General features: G+C 59.0%; 7 protein-coding genes and 1 non-coding gene across 8 annotated transcripts; 4 read left to right on the forward strand and 4 right to left on the reverse strand.

Annotated features, from left to right (window-relative positions):
- Window positions 1-2,873: 2,873 nt before the first annotated feature.
- Window positions 2,874-4,210, forward strand: SPBR_07306 (uncharacterized protein; the record flags this gene model as incomplete). Its single annotated transcript, XM_040765560.1, has 2 exons — window positions 2,874-3,042; window positions 3,105-4,210. 2 exons carry the CDS (start codon window positions 2,874-2,876, stop codon window positions 4,208-4,210), a joined length of 1,275 nt encoding a protein of 424 aa, XP_040616774.1.
- Window positions 4,211-5,111: 901 nt separating this feature from the next.
- Window positions 5,112-7,088, reverse strand: SPBR_06886 (phosphatidylinositol glycan, class T; the record flags this gene model as incomplete). The annotated part of the gene is made up of 1 exon (XM_040765142.1): window positions 5,112-7,088. The coding sequence occupies one exon, from the start codon at window positions 7,086-7,088 to the stop codon at window positions 5,112-5,114; it is 1,977 nt and encodes a 658-aa protein (XP_040616775.1).
- A 438-nt stretch (window positions 7,089-7,526) lies between these two features.
- SPBR_07643 (uncharacterized protein) lies at window positions 7,527-8,469 on the forward strand (the record flags this gene model as incomplete). The annotated part of the gene is made up of 2 exons (XM_040765897.1): window positions 7,527-7,554; window positions 7,625-8,469. 2 exons carry the CDS (start codon window positions 7,527-7,529, stop codon window positions 8,467-8,469), a joined length of 873 nt encoding a protein of 290 aa, XP_040616776.1.
- Window positions 8,470-8,909: 440 nt separating this feature from the next.
- SPBR_06810 (uncharacterized protein) lies at window positions 8,910-11,024 on the reverse strand (the record flags this gene model as incomplete). The annotated part of the gene is made up of 1 exon (XM_040765066.1): window positions 8,910-11,024. The coding sequence occupies one exon, from the start codon at window positions 11,022-11,024 to the stop codon at window positions 8,910-8,912; it is 2,115 nt and encodes a 704-aa protein (XP_040616777.1).
- Window positions 11,025-11,505: 481 nt separating this feature from the next.
- SPBR_07818 (uncharacterized protein) lies at window positions 11,506-12,225 on the reverse strand (the record flags this gene model as incomplete). The annotated part of the gene is made up of 2 exons (XM_040766072.1): window positions 11,506-11,610; window positions 11,734-12,225. The coding sequence occupies 2 exons, from the start codon at window positions 12,223-12,225 to the stop codon at window positions 11,506-11,508; spliced, it is 597 nt and encodes a 198-aa protein (XP_040616778.1).
- Window positions 12,226-12,949: 724 nt separating this feature from the next.
- Window positions 12,950-13,774, forward strand: SPBR_07741 (uncharacterized protein; the record flags this gene model as incomplete). Its single annotated transcript, XM_040765995.1, has 1 exon — window positions 12,950-13,774. The coding sequence occupies one exon, from the start codon at window positions 12,950-12,952 to the stop codon at window positions 13,772-13,774; it is 825 nt and encodes a 274-aa protein (XP_040616779.1).
- Window positions 13,775-14,026: 252 nt separating this feature from the next.
- SPBR_09534 lies at window positions 14,027-14,098 on the forward strand. Its single transcript has one exon. It is a non-coding gene; the product is annotated as a tRNA-Arg (tRNA).
- Window positions 14,099-14,404: 306 nt separating this feature from the next.
- SPBR_07277 (uncharacterized protein) lies at window positions 14,405-15,773 on the reverse strand (the record flags this gene model as incomplete). Its single annotated transcript, XM_040765531.1, has 3 exons — window positions 14,405-14,940; window positions 15,011-15,075; window positions 15,145-15,773. 3 exons carry the CDS (start codon window positions 15,771-15,773, stop codon window positions 14,405-14,407), a joined length of 1,230 nt encoding a protein of 409 aa, XP_040616780.1.
- Window positions 15,774-16,523: the final 750 nt, after the last annotated feature.

Raw genomic sequence — 16,523 nt, forward strand, 5'->3', positions numbered from 1 at the left:
CTGGGCAGTGTTCACGTAATTCTTTTTGGGTCATGTTTGTCGGCACACATCCGAGCCCAGTATCGAGCAGCCGTTGCGTGCCCCAGCTTTCACCGAACGAACCGTCTGTCCTTTTCGAATCGTATTGGGTTCGTGTCCTTTGTGTCAAAGTACGGAGTACCAAGCGTACCTATTCTGGAAGTCAAATGCGCCACGTTTCTTTTTCTATCCCTTTGTGGTGTTCCTTTCTTTTGCTTTTTCCTTTCTGGTTTTCGTTTCCTATTCCTCTTCCTAGCGTGACAAGCTATTCTACTACTATAGTGTGTGCTTTTGGTGGCCTTTGCTTGTCCCTGGCGTTTAGATCAGGGGTAAGAAAGGAAGAAAGACTAAACGAGACTATTTTATGCACGCTTCAGCACACGCACTTTAGTCCATCCAGGTTGGGCCACTCAGGAGGTATCTGGCGATGCAAGGCAGAAAGTCCACAATTTGCGGCCCACGCCAAGAAGACACTGACAAGATATCAGGAGATAGATTCGGAGGGCTTTCTGATGGCAGGTGAGAAATAAAGAGGAGTAACAAGAATCTTTTAGGCAAACGTCCGTGCTTTCGGACAAGATGTGAGGAAGACAGATAACGCGAGGACGAAGCAAGGAAACGGCAAACAATCATGAACGAATCCTGTGTGGGTAAGTGAAAGAGAAGGGAGAAAGGGGAAACAGAATACAACAGAATAAAACAGAAGAAAACAGACGAAAACAAACGAAACAAATGAAAAAGAAAAAAAAGGAAATAAAAGAAAATAAACGAAAAGAAGACGTGCCTCGCAGATCTTTCTGTTGGGCTCTCCCGTTGTGCGCATACCTGCAGAGCCGGAAAATCACGAGAAACTCGCAGCAATCGTGAGGGACCTACATCGTACGGCTATGGATGTGGATGCGAGGGTCGGCCGTCTTCGGCCCAGCCAAGGTTTTGTCGATCGTAGCGGTGGCCGTGTTGACTCCATACGTTTGCACGGAGCATGTCGTACGTCGACACCCTTCCTTTGGTACTCCGTTGAAGTCCAGCATCCCGTAGGAAAAACACGTGTGGTTCGACACACCACTTTCAACGACAGAGCACGGCATGAACGAACGCGTTCGACTTTGTATTCACTCCTGCACCGAGACGCGCGCTGTCTTATGAATACGTTGTCCATTTGTACCGAGTACATGTACTGCATTTGTGTCTGCGGGTGTTGTACGGCCTGGGCGTTGCGTGGCCCTGGCGCTGTCGCCGTCTTGTACTGCAGTATTTCTGGACGGCAGCGACCGCACGTTCTCTTGCGCGCTCACCTAAACAAAATGATCGGCGCCACACTGCAGAGGGATGGGTCGTCTTGACCCGATTGGGTGAGGTCCTGTCTTGATCGAGCAGAAAAAGCTAACGTCGGTAAAAGCCAGTAAAAAAGGGAGAGAAATCAACGACGAAGGAAGAAATGTCTGAAACATGCATAGCAACTACGCACGACTGGCGCGTCTGTCCATTGTATTGGCTGGGAAGCCTCCTCTCGTCGTGTCCTCCTGTTCTGCTTGGAATGGCTCGAGGTCAGTGCAAGGCCTTGACCTTCTCTTGCCACTCCTCCCGTAATACTGACCTGCCATCTCGTCATTTGTGCGCTTCTTTCATTTCCATGTTATTTTCAGTTTTCTGCCCGTCGTCCGTCCTACGTCGTCCGTCCTACGTCGTCCGTCCTACATTGTCTTTGCTTACTTTCCATCCCGAGACCTAATTTGCCTGTCCTCCCAACTGCTCCCTTGTCCGCTTTGTACGCGGTGCATGCTCTGTCTTGTGCTACCCACGTCCCGGACATGGCAATAAAAGGAGAAACGAGAGGCAGAGGGATTGGATCCCGTACACAGTACGTCGTTTGTCCTAATCCGACTTCACACACTGCTACGACGCAGTCCACATTCCCCGTAAAACGCCACGCTAGCTCAGGGCACCTCCAGAGGGTGGTGTTGTTCCTGTCTTGAGGGTGTAGTCTTGAGGGTGTAGGCATTTCTTGTTTGGGATATTCCGTTTTCTTTTGGCCTCTTCACGTGTCCTTGCTCCCCTCGTCTGCTGTCACTGATTTTCGTCTGTCATAGACGGCCCTTGCGTCGTGCCTCTCCCCGCCCTCCCTTTCGCAGTTTGGTCCACCTCCTTGCTGCAATGGGAGGGCCCATCTTGACACCGCCGTGGCGGCATAACGTAGTGTGGATTTTACAACACGGACCAAGACAGTGCACCGCAACTTGGCGCATGGGTGTGTCAATACACCTTCCTCGGTCCTCTGTGGCCGTCGGCAGTCGTGTCTATCAGCCAAGTGGAGGGATCGGCACCTCATGGAGTAGAGAGTATGGAGTATGGCGTACGAGCACTCTGTCACCCCCCACTGACCACTGCCCTTGCTTGTGCACATCCAAGTCGTTACACTCGCCTTCCCGCCGAACAGACCACATGGCGGCAGCCATGCGATGTTGCGTCGCGCGGTTTGCTTCTTGGCTGGCTGCAGGTTGTGTGGCTTCCGGCCGTGGCCATGCTTCCTTGTAGGTCGTACGATGTACTTTGCGTCCCGGTCTTTTGGTCCATCCTTGTGATTCTTGTGATCCTTGTCGTCCTTGTCGTCCTTGTCGTCCTTGTCGTCCTTGTCCACTTCCTTCTCATTTATGATTGTACTCCATTCCGTCCTCTCAGCACAATATTAATATATTAGTCTTCCCTCCCTCGTCTTCCTAGCCCCTTCCTTTTTCTTTCTTTTCTTCCTCGTCTTTCTTTTTTGAATTTCCCATCAAGTGTTTGCATTCATCGACGGTCAACACTCTACATCACCACACATCCGTCCTCCGCACCACGTCCCACACACCGCCACGATGTGGATTCCTTCCTGGCTCAACTGGTACAAAAAGCCCGAGTACCGCGACATCAAGGAGTACTCCAATGCCGTCGTCTCGGGCAAGCGGCCACTGAGTCCCGATGGCCGCGCTCGCACACACATTCCCGCCCGCCTGCGCCTCGAGCGTGTGCTGGAGAACAAGACTTGTAAGCGTCGCTGTCACCATCACGAGTCCAACGATTATATGCCCTTCTGACCCTCTCCCCAGGCAGCCCCATGTCTCTCTACGACTTCTACATGTATCTCAAGTACATCGAGTTCTCGCCCGAGAACCTCGAGTTCTACATCTGGTACCGCAACTACGAGGACAACTACAAGCGCGCCCTGGCCGCCGAAAAGGACTCGTCGTCCCTCCACAGCGAGACCGAGAGCACCACCACCCTCACCAAGAAGGACGACGCCACCGTCACCTCCACCGCCGCAACCACTGCTGCTGCCACCCCCACCGAGACCTACTCGTCCGACCCGGAAATCGCAGAGACCCTCGCCCGCATCACCGAGATGATCAGCACCCAGGCCATGTGCGCCGGCGACACCTGCCGGCCCACCTTTGAGCTGCCCAAGGCCCCCGTCCCGCCCGTGCCCCAGCCCGCCGGCTTCAAGCGCGTCGCCTCCAGCACGCTGAACCCCGTCGACGCCAGCGCCGGCCGCCGCGCCGAGCTCAACGCCGTCATCAAGACCTTCCTCCGGCCCGGCGCCGAAAAGGAACTCAACATCCCGGCGCCCCTGCGCGACGCCGCCCTCGCCGAGCTGGCCCACTCCTCCGACCCGGCCCACCTCAAGCCCATTGCCGACCACGTCTACCTGCTGCTGCGCAACTGCTCCCACCGCAACTTTGTGCGCCTCGGCGTCTCCAACGGCACCTTTGAGACGCTCTGCGTCGCCACCACGCTCGGCATCGTCCTCACCGTCGCCGGCGTCCTCTGCGTGCTGCTGCGCGCCTTCACGCCGCACGTCGGCGCCCACTCCCGCTTCGACGTCTTTGCCGCCTGGCCCATGTGGTGGCTCGGCCTCAGCCTCATCCTCAGCGGCCTGCGCGGCTCCTGCTTCTTCCTGCTGCTCTTCACCCGCCGCCAGCCCCTGCCCTGGGAGCGCTTCGACGACAGCGCCAGCGTCGTGTCCCAGCGCTTCAGCATCGTGCGCGCCCTCTCGCGCCTCATGATCTTTGACCGCAAGTTGCGCGTCAAGGACACCCACCTGCGCCGCCTGCAGCACCGCATCGTCATCCAGAGCCTCGTCTTTGGCGCCTTTTTCTCCTGCGTCGGCGTCTGCATCTTCATCTTCCTGCCCATCTGGAAGGAGACGCGGCACTGAGCCAGCGTCGCTGCCTCTCCTCTGCCTCTCCACATGTACTTTTCCTAGACCCGGGCACGTCGTGTCTTCGTTTTACACTTGCCTGTCGTCGTCTTTTCACACCTGCTTCTTTTATACCATACCCGCACTCTTGACGTCTCTTTGCGGTCGGGTTTACACAAACCTTTATGATTGGGATCCTGCGTTTGATTTTGCTTTTGTCGTGTGCCGTCACTTCTCAGGGAGGGTATAGAATGACGTCTCTTCCTTTCTACTGTTATGTCTGGGACCCGGCGAAGTGGGCTAACTTGCTTTTGTATGTCCATTATCTACCTACGTTATGAAAAACCACCTGTTTGCAGGCCCCAACCCCCAATCTCAGTACCATCCATTACCTTAAAGTAACTATTCACTTTAATAAATGAGCCTTCACCGTATCGTGTCACTCCATATCATCCTACTTGACGTTTACGAGACCCTCGTTCTGCCAATGGCACACGTACACACCAGTGCCGTGTGTACGTCCTTGGTTCCGGGCGGTTGGCAGCAAAGGAGGTTACTAGAAAGGACGAGAGTCGTCAGAAACGAAAGAAGGGGAGGGGCAAATATGAAAGACAAAGTCTCTAGGGAATAGAAGAATCGAGAAGCAAACTCTCGTTGTGGATAAAATGTCAAACAACGACTTCGTACGGAACGAGGAACTTTGTACTTCTGGCCACCAACCTTTTGAGACGTGAACAAAATCGTGTCAGGTAGTCAATGTCTATGTATTTTTCATGATATTACAAAGGAAAACAGTGGCCAAGAGAAAACGGAAAAGAAATGGAACAAACAAATGCAAAGCTCGGCCAAAACAAATGCAATGTACGTGAGCCTTCTTTCTTGCTCAGAGGCAGTCTTGCCAACCATCGTCCGCCCGCCATCACCGTTTGGCTGCTGCACTGGCTGCCGCGCTGGCTGCCGCGCTGGCTGCCGCGCTGGCTGCCGCGTCAGAGGCCGTTTCTGGCACCGGCTGGTCACCCGTCTTGGGCGTCTTGTTGGCCAGCGCCAGCACCCGCACCACCAGCTTCCCGAGCACCGCCTTGAGGCTCACGGTCGGGCCCTCGTCGGCCGCCACGAAGCGCCGCACGATAATGTTGAACATGCCGCCAAAGGCCAGCGCAATGGCCGTCGACGTAAAGATGATGACGTTGTACGGCATGCTGAAGTCGGGCGTCGGCAGCGACAGCAGCAGCGTCGTCGTGCGCAGGTTGGACCGCCCGGCGGCCGTCCGGTCCGAGGCCGGCAAAGGTAAAGATGCGGCCCGCGCCGACGGCGGGTGCAGAATGGTGATGACGGCGGCCGCGACGTCAAAGCCGCGGTTGGCGTCGGGCGGGTACTCGGTGTAGCGCAGGATGGACTTTTCAAAGTCGTACGTCAGAAACACCATGCCGCCCGGGGGGATGCGCATGCGGACCTCGAGCTGCGTGCCGCGGGCGCGGTCGAGCGCGGGGCGGTAGTACACGTCTTGAATGACGTCGCGCCCGCCGCCGCCCGCACCGCCCGCACCGCCCGACCCCTCGGCATCCACGAGCCGCGCCGACAGCGTGTGCAGGTAGATGCGCATGAACCACAGCAGCGACTCCATGTAGACAAACTCGACCTCGGTGTCCGGGCTCGGGTTCGTCAGGATCGTCTGCACGCCGCCGCGCTCGGCACCGTGGCCCGTCAGGCTGCGCTCCGCATACAGCAGCGGCGTCTCGGGCGCCAGCACGGCCGACTCCTGCGCCGCCGCCGTGTCCTCGTTGGGCAGCATCACCTCAAAGGTCGTGTCCGGCCCGAAAAAGAAACACCGCGCGCGCCCGTTGGCGTTCTTGACCTCGCGCACGCCCTCCGACACATACACCGAGCGCGCGTCCGGCACCTCGAGGCACACGGGCGGCGTCGCCGGGTCGGCCAGCGTGCAGGTGCCGCGCATGGCCTTGCCAAAGATCTGCGTCAGGCTCCAGTCCTGGTGGGCGCTGTAGTTGGCCGGGAAGCAGACATGGTCGTCGTGGTGGTAGGCCTTGGCCGTGTCGCACTTGAGCTCGTGGCCCGGCAGCGGGCGCGGGATCGGGTTGTCGCGGGGCCGCTTGGACCGCTCAATGTCGAGCACCATGTCGATGGACTGCTCAATCTGCAGCACGCACTCGCCGTCGCCGTTGTCGCCGTCCGGGCAGATGGGCCGCACGTCAATGGCCATGCTCTGCCACGACGCGTCAAACAGCTTGTGGCCGTCGAGCAGCGACGCGATGCCCGCCTTGCCCTTGCAGGGCAGCAGCTTGAGGAACGGCGTCAGGTTCTCCGTACACACCACCTCGCGCGGCAGCGTGCCGTACAGCAGCTGCATGGACGCGTTGGCCGGGTGGTCGCCCTCGGGCTCAAAGGACATGACCGGCCGCGTCGTGCGCGTGCCGTCGATGAAGTTGAGCGACGCGCAGAACAGCCCCGACAGCGCGTTGGTCAGCGTCAGCCACTTTTCGTCCGCCTCGTCGTCCGTCTGCGCGTCCAGCCACGCCCACAGCTCGACGCCCGTGCCGCCTTCCCGCGTGCCCGCCCACGGCCGCGCGCCCCAGCTCTCGGCGTCCCATCGGCCCAGGCTGAAGCGCAGGTGCAGCTCGCGCGTGCCGGCGTACTGCAGGATCTGGCCGATCGAGCGCGGGAAGAAGCGGAAGTTGCCCGCCTCGAACGCGGACAGGGTCGTGTTGGACCGGAAGTTGAAGCTGGCAAGGAGGGCCGACAATGGCAGTGGTCGAAGGACGAGGTTCTCGTAGTAGTCGACGTGGTCGGTCCCGGGGTTGGCTGCGGCGTCGGCATTGGCGGCCACTGGCAGGCTGCATGTTGCCAGCAGGCAGAGAAGATAGGAGAGTAACCGTCGCATCGTAGCTGTGTGTGGAGGAGGTTGGAGTTTGGAGGGTCGAATTCCAATTTCGAGATCGAAATCCAGGCGCCTGGAAAGGGGCACAGAGGGGGGGAGCTTGTCGCGGTCGCGCCTTCCAGGAGCACTTCGAATTAGGTGGCCACTGACGCTGAGCTTGCTAGGGGTTGTCCCACTTTAACTGCACTCCTGGCGTGACGAGGCTGGGCGCTGATTGGGCAGAGGTCTAGGCTGCTGGCAGCCTTGTCTTTTCCGTCTTTTGCCGCTGTAAAAAAGAGCAGCAGCCACACAAACCATTGTTCGGACATCACCCTCGCCGCAGCCACGCAAACGCAAGCATTGCACTCCGACACGGTTTGCCGATCCTGCGATTGTACAACTTTATACAGCGAACCCTCACGCTGCCTCCCGATCCCCCGACACTGAATCCCCACACTCGCCATGGCGGCAGAGCAAAGAAAGCTGCTCGGTAGGTTCTCGTTCTCGTTGTCGTTCCCCTACGTCCCATCGACAGAACACACAGACTGACTGGCTCCCAGAGCAGCTCATGGGCGGCGGCGTCGCGTCGCGCGGGGCGCAGCTGTCCCTCAACGACCCCAAGGTGTGCCGCTCGTACATTGCGGGCACCTGTCCGCACGACCTCTTCACCAACACCAAGCAGGACCTGGGCATGTGCCCCAAGGTGCACTCGGAGGCGCTCAAGGCCGAGTACGAGGCCCTGTCGCCGGCCGACCGCGCCAGCAAGTACGGCTTCGAGTACGACTACATGCGCGACCTACAAAAGTACATTGAGGAGTGCAACCGGCGCATCGAGATTGCGCAGCGGCGGCTGGACAAGACGCCCGACGAGATCCGGCAGACAAACGCCCTGCTGCGCGCCATTGGCGAGCTGAACAGCGCGATTGCCGAGGCCCTCGTCGAGGTCGAGGTGCTCGGCGAGGCCGGGCTCGTCGGGCTCGCACTGGACGAGCTCGTGCGCGTGCGGCAGACGACGCAGGCGCGCGTCGACAAGGAGAAGGAGCTCAAGGCGCTGAGCGACACGAGCGGGCCGTCGGGCCACCAGAAGCTGCAGGTGTGCGACGTGTGCGGCGCGTACCTGAGCCGCCTGGACAACGACCGGCGGCTGGCGGACCACTTTTACGGCAAGATGCACCTGGGGTACGCGCAGATGCGGAAGACGTACGAGACGCTCTCCAAGGAGGTGCGCGGCGGTCGACGGCCGCCGTTGTCCGTGTCTGTGGGCGGCGGCGGTGGTGATGGGCCGGACCACGGCGACGGCAGCGCGACGCCCAACTCGGCCAGCGGCGGGTACAGCGACCGGGGATGGGCAAGGAGTGGTCGGGGTGGTGGCGGCGGTGGGCGGAGGAACCGGCCGAGGTGGTGAGGTCTGTCGCCGTTTCTGTTGATTTGTTTCACTCGATTGTCCTTTGTAATTTTTGTACAAAAACGGGGTACATGGTTGGTTTGGCGTTTTTACGTAACTTGGGCTGGCGTCTTACAGTACGAATTGTTTTTCACCAACATTACAGTGTCTATTATCAAGGCTGCGTGTGCTTTCTCTTTTTGCGTATTTCAAGGGCCAGGGGTATACAGAGCCCATACTGTCCAAACTGAGGTATCCAAACTGCCGATGAGAGAGGTAAAAATACTACATAACAATATCCAAGAGAGGTACTCCATGCAGGCAATCCACAAAGTAATCGAAGCAATCCAAGCAATCCAAACAGGGAACCCAATTCGGTAATAAAACAAACGCGAACGCATAAATCAAAGGCAACTGAATAACAGCCTACCGTCCCACTCCTTCATTACCGCGCACTACCACTAGACAGTGCCGTTGCCAATGGCCTCTTCGACCTCTTCGTCCCAGGTGCCAATGGCGGGCGAGAGAGGCTGCAGACTGGGCAGGGGCGGGAAGTTGAGCTTCTTCTTCCCGTCGGCGGTGTCGGGCGTCTCCGTCTGCGCGGCCTCTGCGGGCTTGGCAACGCTCTCGGCAGCCCGTTCGGCATACGTCTTCTCCGCCTTCCCGGCAGGGCGTGCAGCAACAGCAGCAGCAGCAGCAACAGCAACAGACGCCGCCGCCGGCGGTGCCGCCCCATCCGCCACGTTTGCGCCGGGCAAGGACGGAAACACGCTGTCGCTGGGCCCGGGACTGGGCGGCGGGGCCATGCTGGACGGCTCGGCGGTGCCATGGACCCACTCGGCAATGTCGGCGCCAATGCTGCCGGCATCGTTGAATTGAATGCGGCCGTTGTGGTTGCCGCCGCCACCGCTGCGACGCCCGCCACCCCGTTCACCGCGTCCACCCCGGCCCCGTCCACTCCGGCCACGACCACCACCTTGTCCACCGCCATGTCCGCCCCCGTTCGTCGGCGACGGCTCTGGTTTGGCCGTGACCGCCGACGCATTGGGCATGGGCAAGAGGCCGGCATACCGCGCGCCCTTGCTGCCCGCATGGGACGGATCACTGTTGTTGTTGTTGCTGTTGTTGTTGCTGTTGTTGTTCTTGGTGCTGCCGTCTTTGCCCTCGTCCCAGTTGCCCTCCTTGACGCCCATGGCCTTTAGTTTGCGGTCGCGGTTGCGCGCGCGCTCGTCGTCCTGGCGCTTGCGGTCTTCTTCGCTGCGCCGGCGCTTCTCGTCCTCGAGCTGCTTGCGGCGGCGGGCCTCCTCGCGGCCCTTGGCCACCGCGAGGTCGTGGTCGCGCTCGTCGCGCTGGGCCTGTTCGAAGCGGCGCGTCTTTTCCTGGGAGGCCAGGCGCATGGCGCTCAGCTTGGAGTCGAGCTCGGCTTCGGTGAGTTTCTGGCGGGGGTTGGCGCCGGACTGCGTGCGCGTGTTGGGGGCAGGAGGGGGCGGGGTGGATGTGGTGCCATTGGCGGTGTGGTTGGCCGCGTTGGCCGCTTTGGCTGCAGCTTCGGCGGCGGCTGCGCCTTTGATGGTAAAGATGCTCGTCGTCTTGGTTCCGGTCGCCGGTGCTCCCGTACCAGCAGCGGGCGTTCCTGCGCGGCTGTCGTTCTTGGCGGTACCTGCATTCGTATTGGCTGTTTGTGTCTGCTTCTGCTTCTGCTGCTGCTGCTGCTGCTGCTGCTGCTGCTGCGGCTGCGGCTGCTTCCCTTGCTTCTGCCTCGGGTGTGGCTTGTCGTGTTGCTTTTGGTTTGGCTGTGGCTCGCCAGATTGCGGCTGCTGCTGTCCATTCTTCGCTGGTGCCGGCGATGCCTTGCCTTGTACGTCTTTGCCCTTGTCCTTCCCTTGAGCATTGCCATTGCCTCCAGCTCTCCGGTTCTTGTCACCCCGTTTTGGCTTGGGTTGTTGTGCGGGAGCGGCAGTTGACGCAGGGGTGCTGGTCGTGGCAGATGCTGATGCTGCTGCGGGTGTTGCTACTTGTGTTTCTGTTGCTGGCGGCGTTGGTGGTCGGTTGTGCCGTGACTGGGCAAGAGAGGGCGGCGGCACAGCGGACTTGGCTGGCTCGGGCGTATTCGTGGCCGGCGTGGCGGCCGTCGAGTTACCAGCAGCCGGCGCGGCAGCGATGACTCCCTGCGCTTTCTGTGCGCCGCCCGTCTTGCCGTGGCCATTGCTATGGTTGTGGTTTTGGTTATGATTTTGGCTTTGGTGTTGGCTTTGGTTTTGGATGCCGTTCGTATTGCCGCCACCGTTGCCTTTGGATTTGCGGTCGCGGTTGCGTCGCGCGCCGTTTCCACCAGCGCCATTGGGTGTATCTGCACCTCCATGACCGCCATTGCCGCTGTTCTTCGCCGTGACTTTGGGAGTACTCGAGGCTGCGGTCAAGGGTATTGCTGAGGATGGAGCGACAGGTTCCGTCGCAGCGGCCGCGGATGGCACCGGCGGGGGAACCGCCTGCGACAGTGGCTGGACGGGCTGGACGGGCTCAAAATCGTCTGCAAACAGGTCGTCGTCGGTTCGACCGCCGAACTGTTCGTCCATCCTGTCGGGTTGGGGTTGGAGGCGGGAGGGAGGCAGACGCAGTTGAGAGCAGACGGGGGCAACGAAACGGAGGATCGCAACGAAATGCGACTGCGGACAGCGGTGGTTGTGGTCGTCTAATCGGTGTGCTGTTAATATAGATATTTGCTCGTGATATTATGTTGGTAATGTTGATTGGGTATGTGGTGTGCAGCCTTGTAAGACTATGGTGTGGTCGTCGTGGTCAGATGTGGATTGTGTTGCTCGAGGGATGTCGTCAAAGTTGGGAGTCGAGTCTCGAGAGAGACAGAATGGGCAGGGCAGGATGTGATTTTTGGGTCACTTGGGCCACTTGGGCAGGCGGGGCTGGGCGGTGTTGGTGGCGGTAGCGACGCAAGTGGGTTCGCGTGTACTGTTAGCGGGCCTTGACAGGCAAAAAGAAGGCTGAGGCTGTCCAGCAGGCTGAGCTGGTGTTTCTATGTTCCATTAGTGGAGTGCGCCGCTATTGTCGCTGTCGCCTGCCAAAGGCCAGTGGGTGAACGGTTGCCTTCAGGCCCACGACGATCCAGTCAGTGCCTGTTTTGGGGTCTTTGCCGGGCACCTCGCGCTGGGGCTCTCGGCACGAGTCCTGCCACATTTGCGTCACTCGTCGTTTGGGTGATCATGTCGTTTCTGACCCTGTCTGTGTGCCTGTGTCTGCGTCTTCTGCCTGACGTCTTCTCCCCCGAACGAGGTGCGCCCGGACCGCATCGGCCAACGCCTCGGCGGAATCGACCAGCGGAATGCCGTAGCGGGCACACACCATCTGCACATTGCCGCGTTTCGTGTATCCCGGCGGACAGCCAACAATGGCGCTCGCGGCGGCTCGTCCGGCACAGAGACCCAGCTCCAGCAGACTGACGGATCCGTCGCGTCCTGGGTCGAAGAAGAAGGCGGTCAGAGTCGACTGCTCCTGCATCTCGAGCTCCCAGTCGACCTGCTGGCGAAAAGGCGAGAAGTCGGCGTCTTCGGTCCAGGAGGCGTCCCAGTCCGGGCGCAGCGGATCGAAGACGGTCACGGGCAGGTTGCCGACAGCCGAGCAGACGAGACTTCGCCAGTCGACGACGGGGTTTGGGTCCCCATGGCCAAGGCTTTTGACGGGCGTTGTGCCGGCGAGGAAGAGGCGGGTGATGTGCTGCAACGCGGGCCGATCAGGAGCTCTGACGACCTGGGCGACGGACATGTTGGAGTGCTTGAGTGACCACGTTGTACGAGATGGTGTGTGTTTAGGTGGTTGCAAACTATGCCAGCCGCTTTTGTCGACAAATTGCTGAGCTTGGCGATGAAGCCAGATTGACGGTCAAGTGTTGGTTCTGGAGAATACCAGATGTGCACGATTCGCCGTGCTGCCTGGACAGCGACCCAGACCCACGACATTGACCACATGCAAACGTAAAGTAGTCTTGAATCTGGCGAGGCTGACAGCCCTGTCTGTGTTTGACACGTTTATGGCACCCAAATTTTGGTGGCCTGCGCACCGACATCTGCACAGCTACAGCTACTGTCATATGCAAAAACCCTTTTCAATTTTAAAGGACCATGTCTTCAAGCCTCGAGGGTCTCCGGATTGGAGCTCTGCTGAATTATGGCAGAAAAGCCAACAGTCACACCCAAACTGTCAACAGTCGTTTCCTCCGTCTGTTTCGGTCACAGCCTCGTCGCTGGCCATGACGAACGCAGCACGCACTCCAGGGAACGACACTGGCATGACTACCGGGCGTGCAGGCCCTGTACGCTAGCGGAAGCAATAGGGGTTTTCAGCGGCTGTTCCCGTAACGGATGCCTGCCAGGTCAGCCGCTGTGGTCCTAGCAGCTTTGTCGAATCAGCATTCTGTATGGAGTAATTACTGTTTCCATGCATCACGTCTTCAGGGGTTTCTCTTCCTCCTCTTCAACCACACCCCAACATGCACAGCCATCACGAGAAACGGCGACGCAAACATGCCACCGTCCCGTGCGAGCCGGCGTCCGACTCGCTAGAATGTGAAATGCAAGTCCACGTGCATCGTCGCTGTGCCCCGTTCCGTCTGAAGATGCGACATGTTGTTGACACTCCCGTCTTGTTTAGCTGGCACCGAAACGCCCTCGAATCCCCTTTCCTGCGGTTGCCGCCCGAGATCCGCAACCGCATCTACGCCCTCGTCCTCACCGTCGGCCAGATCCATGTGCGCTACCGGCCATGGAGGATGCGGACGACAAAAGGCGGTGACAACAAAGCCAACGCCAATGCCCACAGCCACTCTGGTTTCTACGCCGTCGCCCTCGGCGTCGACCAGGACGCATGGCGGGCCACCACCACCACCACCACCACCACGACGGCAGACACCAAAAAGGCAACGCCGCGGGCACGCGTCACCGCTCTCCCCGACGCCCTGACGCCGCTCGCCGCCGTCTGCCGCCAGCTCTACCGCGACACCGCCAGCCTCCCCTTTGCCCTCAACGCCTGGTCCTTTGAAAACGCGCGCCTCATGGAGCGCTTCTTGGTCCGCGAAAAGCGCCTGGCCCTCTACCAGCGCCGCGCCATTGCCGTCCTCGTCGTCAGCGTGTCGGACGACCTGCCCTCGCGCGCCATGGAAAAGTACCTGGGCGGTCTGCGCGCCGTCGTGTGGCGCGACGGCAAGACGATGCAGCGCTGGGAGCTGGCGAGCGCGGCCGAGCTGCAGCGGCTGGTGGCGGGGACGCAGCGCGCGGCCTTCCCGAGGAGTCGGGGGCAGCTGCACTTGTATGAGTGACGGCGATGAGAGGGCAAGCCAGCGAAGCTGGGCACGTCGACGGTTTGGGGGGGACGCGAACCACAACGTCGACTACGTCGACCACACTTATGATTTACGATTGACGGAATAACGACTTGGAAACACTGGACATCATATATACAGACGGATAGAAATAAAACATGCGTGTGACTGAAGAAGCTGGCGTGGCACCACGTTAACCCCGATCTCCTGCTTATATACCAGACCACGGGCAAACTTGTCCAGCGGACAGGTCCAGTGGCCAAATGGCAAGGCGCTTGGCTACGAACCAAGAGATTGCAGGTTCGATCCCTGCCTGGATCGTTTTTTTTGATTTTTTGAATAGTGTGAAATATGTCTGATGTTCTTTTTTGGGTTACAATTGCCATTTACCTTTTTTTTTTTTTTTTAATTGTGTTTATTTTTTTCTGTCGTCACTCTATGTCTGTCATTTTCAAAATTACAAACTGAAAATAATGACAAATACAACGCAAATTAAAATTAAAATGTGTCTTTAGAAAATAATTCAAAACAATCAGATCAATTATCATCGCTAATGGTATCGTAAATCATGGCATGCCCACATCTCATCTTGCGATGCTGTCTAGTTCCTTCAACTTCTTTGCAAGCCTACTTTTTCAATGGCCAATTTGTTGCGGCCGTTTCTTGCACCGAGACCTCACTCTTGATCCAAATCTGGCCGTGCTTTTGGCCCTGGCCATGCGCATAATTCTGGCCGTACAAACCCAAGATCTCGTCGACGCTGTCTTGCCCCCGACTCAAGTAGGCCTTGGGAAGCCGCGACGGAAGCGTCTCCACCTCCGGCACGCTGTCAAACTTTTCGTCCTGGACGCTGTCGGGTGTGCTTCCCGGTGTGCTTCCCGGTGTGCTTCGTGGCGTGCTGTCGATGGACGAAGGACCCGACTCGAGGTCGATGTCGGCATACTTTGGCGGACCTTGGGTCGGCGCCGTCACGCCGGCGCCCGGCGTTGGCCCGCACATGGTAAACTGCGGCAGGACGTCGTCGGCCGGGTGGCGCGGATGCGTGCTGGTGACGGCCAGTCCGCGGTGGCGGAGGTACAGCGGCCGCAGCGTGGGGATGGCGAGACAGACCATGGACACGGCAATCTCGGCGCCGGCCCACGCAAAGTACGTCACGAATGTTACTTGGTTGTGTGAGTAGGAGCGATCGAGACGGTGGATGTCGATGACGACGACGATTGTGGGGGGACATACAGGTGTAGTTCAACACGTTGAGACGGGCCAGGACGACGGTCCGGATGATGCCACAGATACCGGCGCTGTACCGTTAGTGGCGATTGTTCATAACGAAACAATAAAACAAAAGGGACAGAAGTACGAAAACTCACATGACACCCAAACTCATGCTGCTGGCGAGCATAATCTTCTCCCGCCGCTGCATGCGCAGCGACCAGATGAAGAGCCAGGGGAACGCGGCAAAAAAAAAGTCGCAGGCGCTCGACCACACGCCGAGGCCGACGCTCATCGGCTGGATCTGCAGGTTCCAGTGGCCCGGCGTGCGGAACGGGTCCCAGCTCATCTTGACGGGCGTCGACTGGTTCCAGAGCATAATGGTGAGGGCCGCGGACGTGCTCGCGGTCACGCCCACGAGGCACCAGAGGGCGACTTTGTGCCAGCGCAGCTGCACCACCCGGAGCAGAAAGAGGCCGGTGGTGAGCTTGGCCATGGCGTTGCCGGTAATGGCAAAGGTGTTGGCGATGTAGGTCCACAGGATGGCGTCGGACGACTGCTGCAGGCTCAGGCTCCAAAAGCTCTGGCCGAGGCCGAAGCGGACGGCGGCCTGGATGGCGCAGCTGAAGACCAAGAAGAAGACGCCGGTGGCGGCAAACAGGTAGTCTTCGGCGCCGACAAAGCGGACGAGGTGGACGCGGGTGTAGAGGCGGAGGGCGACGAGGGCGAGGCACAGGACGGCCATGACCCACGTGGCGAAGGCGAGGGCGGGGCCGGGCTGCATCATGGTGGTTGTCGAGGGGGAGACGACGACATTGGAGGTCTGTGGGGGGGAGACGAGAAAGAAATGGCGACGGGGAGTGAAGAGTGAAGATCAAAAGAGAAAATAAGAGTGAAAGAGAGAGGAAGGAGGATATAAGACAAGAGCTGACAAGAGTTGACAAGCGTTGAGATAAACAGGAGAGGTGCGAGGGGCAAATAAACAGGGAATGGCAACCGGCAGTGCCGGGCTGGTATCACAGTGAAGAAAATAAGATAACGAAAAGAGCGAGTATGCAACCATGACGGTCAGAATCGTCACAGAAAGACGCACGCAGCCACTGACACCACTAGGACCAGGGCCGGCCAAAAAGACGAGCACCCAGGATCGACACACTACCCACAGATTGCAACTCTGTATGGAGGTGTGCAGAGGGAATGCCCGGACCTTTGATTCACGAGGTGGAAAAGAACATCTATTCTAGAATGGAGATTTATTTAGTTGTTTCCATATCCAGCACCGTCGAAGAGGAACGGCCGCACAACGGGCCTCTCCACACCCTCTCAGCCTCCATCTTCACAGCAGGATCTCACAATATTGGAATTGGCACGCCCATTGAGGAATGGGAAGGAGGCTGATCTGATTTGATTGTCGTTGACGTCTTTTGATGTCGTTGGCTGCGCCGTCCTGTAGACGCGCTTTGCGCTCTGTGGCGGCCGTTCACGGCCACTCGTTGGCTGTTGCTGGCGTCCTTGGTGTAAGTTGGGATTGCGGCTA

This window comes from Sporothrix brasiliensis, assembly GCF_000820605.1.
Source record: "Sporothrix brasiliensis 5110 chromosome Unknown Cont20, whole genome shotgun sequence".
Taxonomy (NCBI): domain Eukaryota; kingdom Fungi; phylum Ascomycota; class Sordariomycetes; order Ophiostomatales; family Ophiostomataceae; genus Sporothrix; species Sporothrix brasiliensis.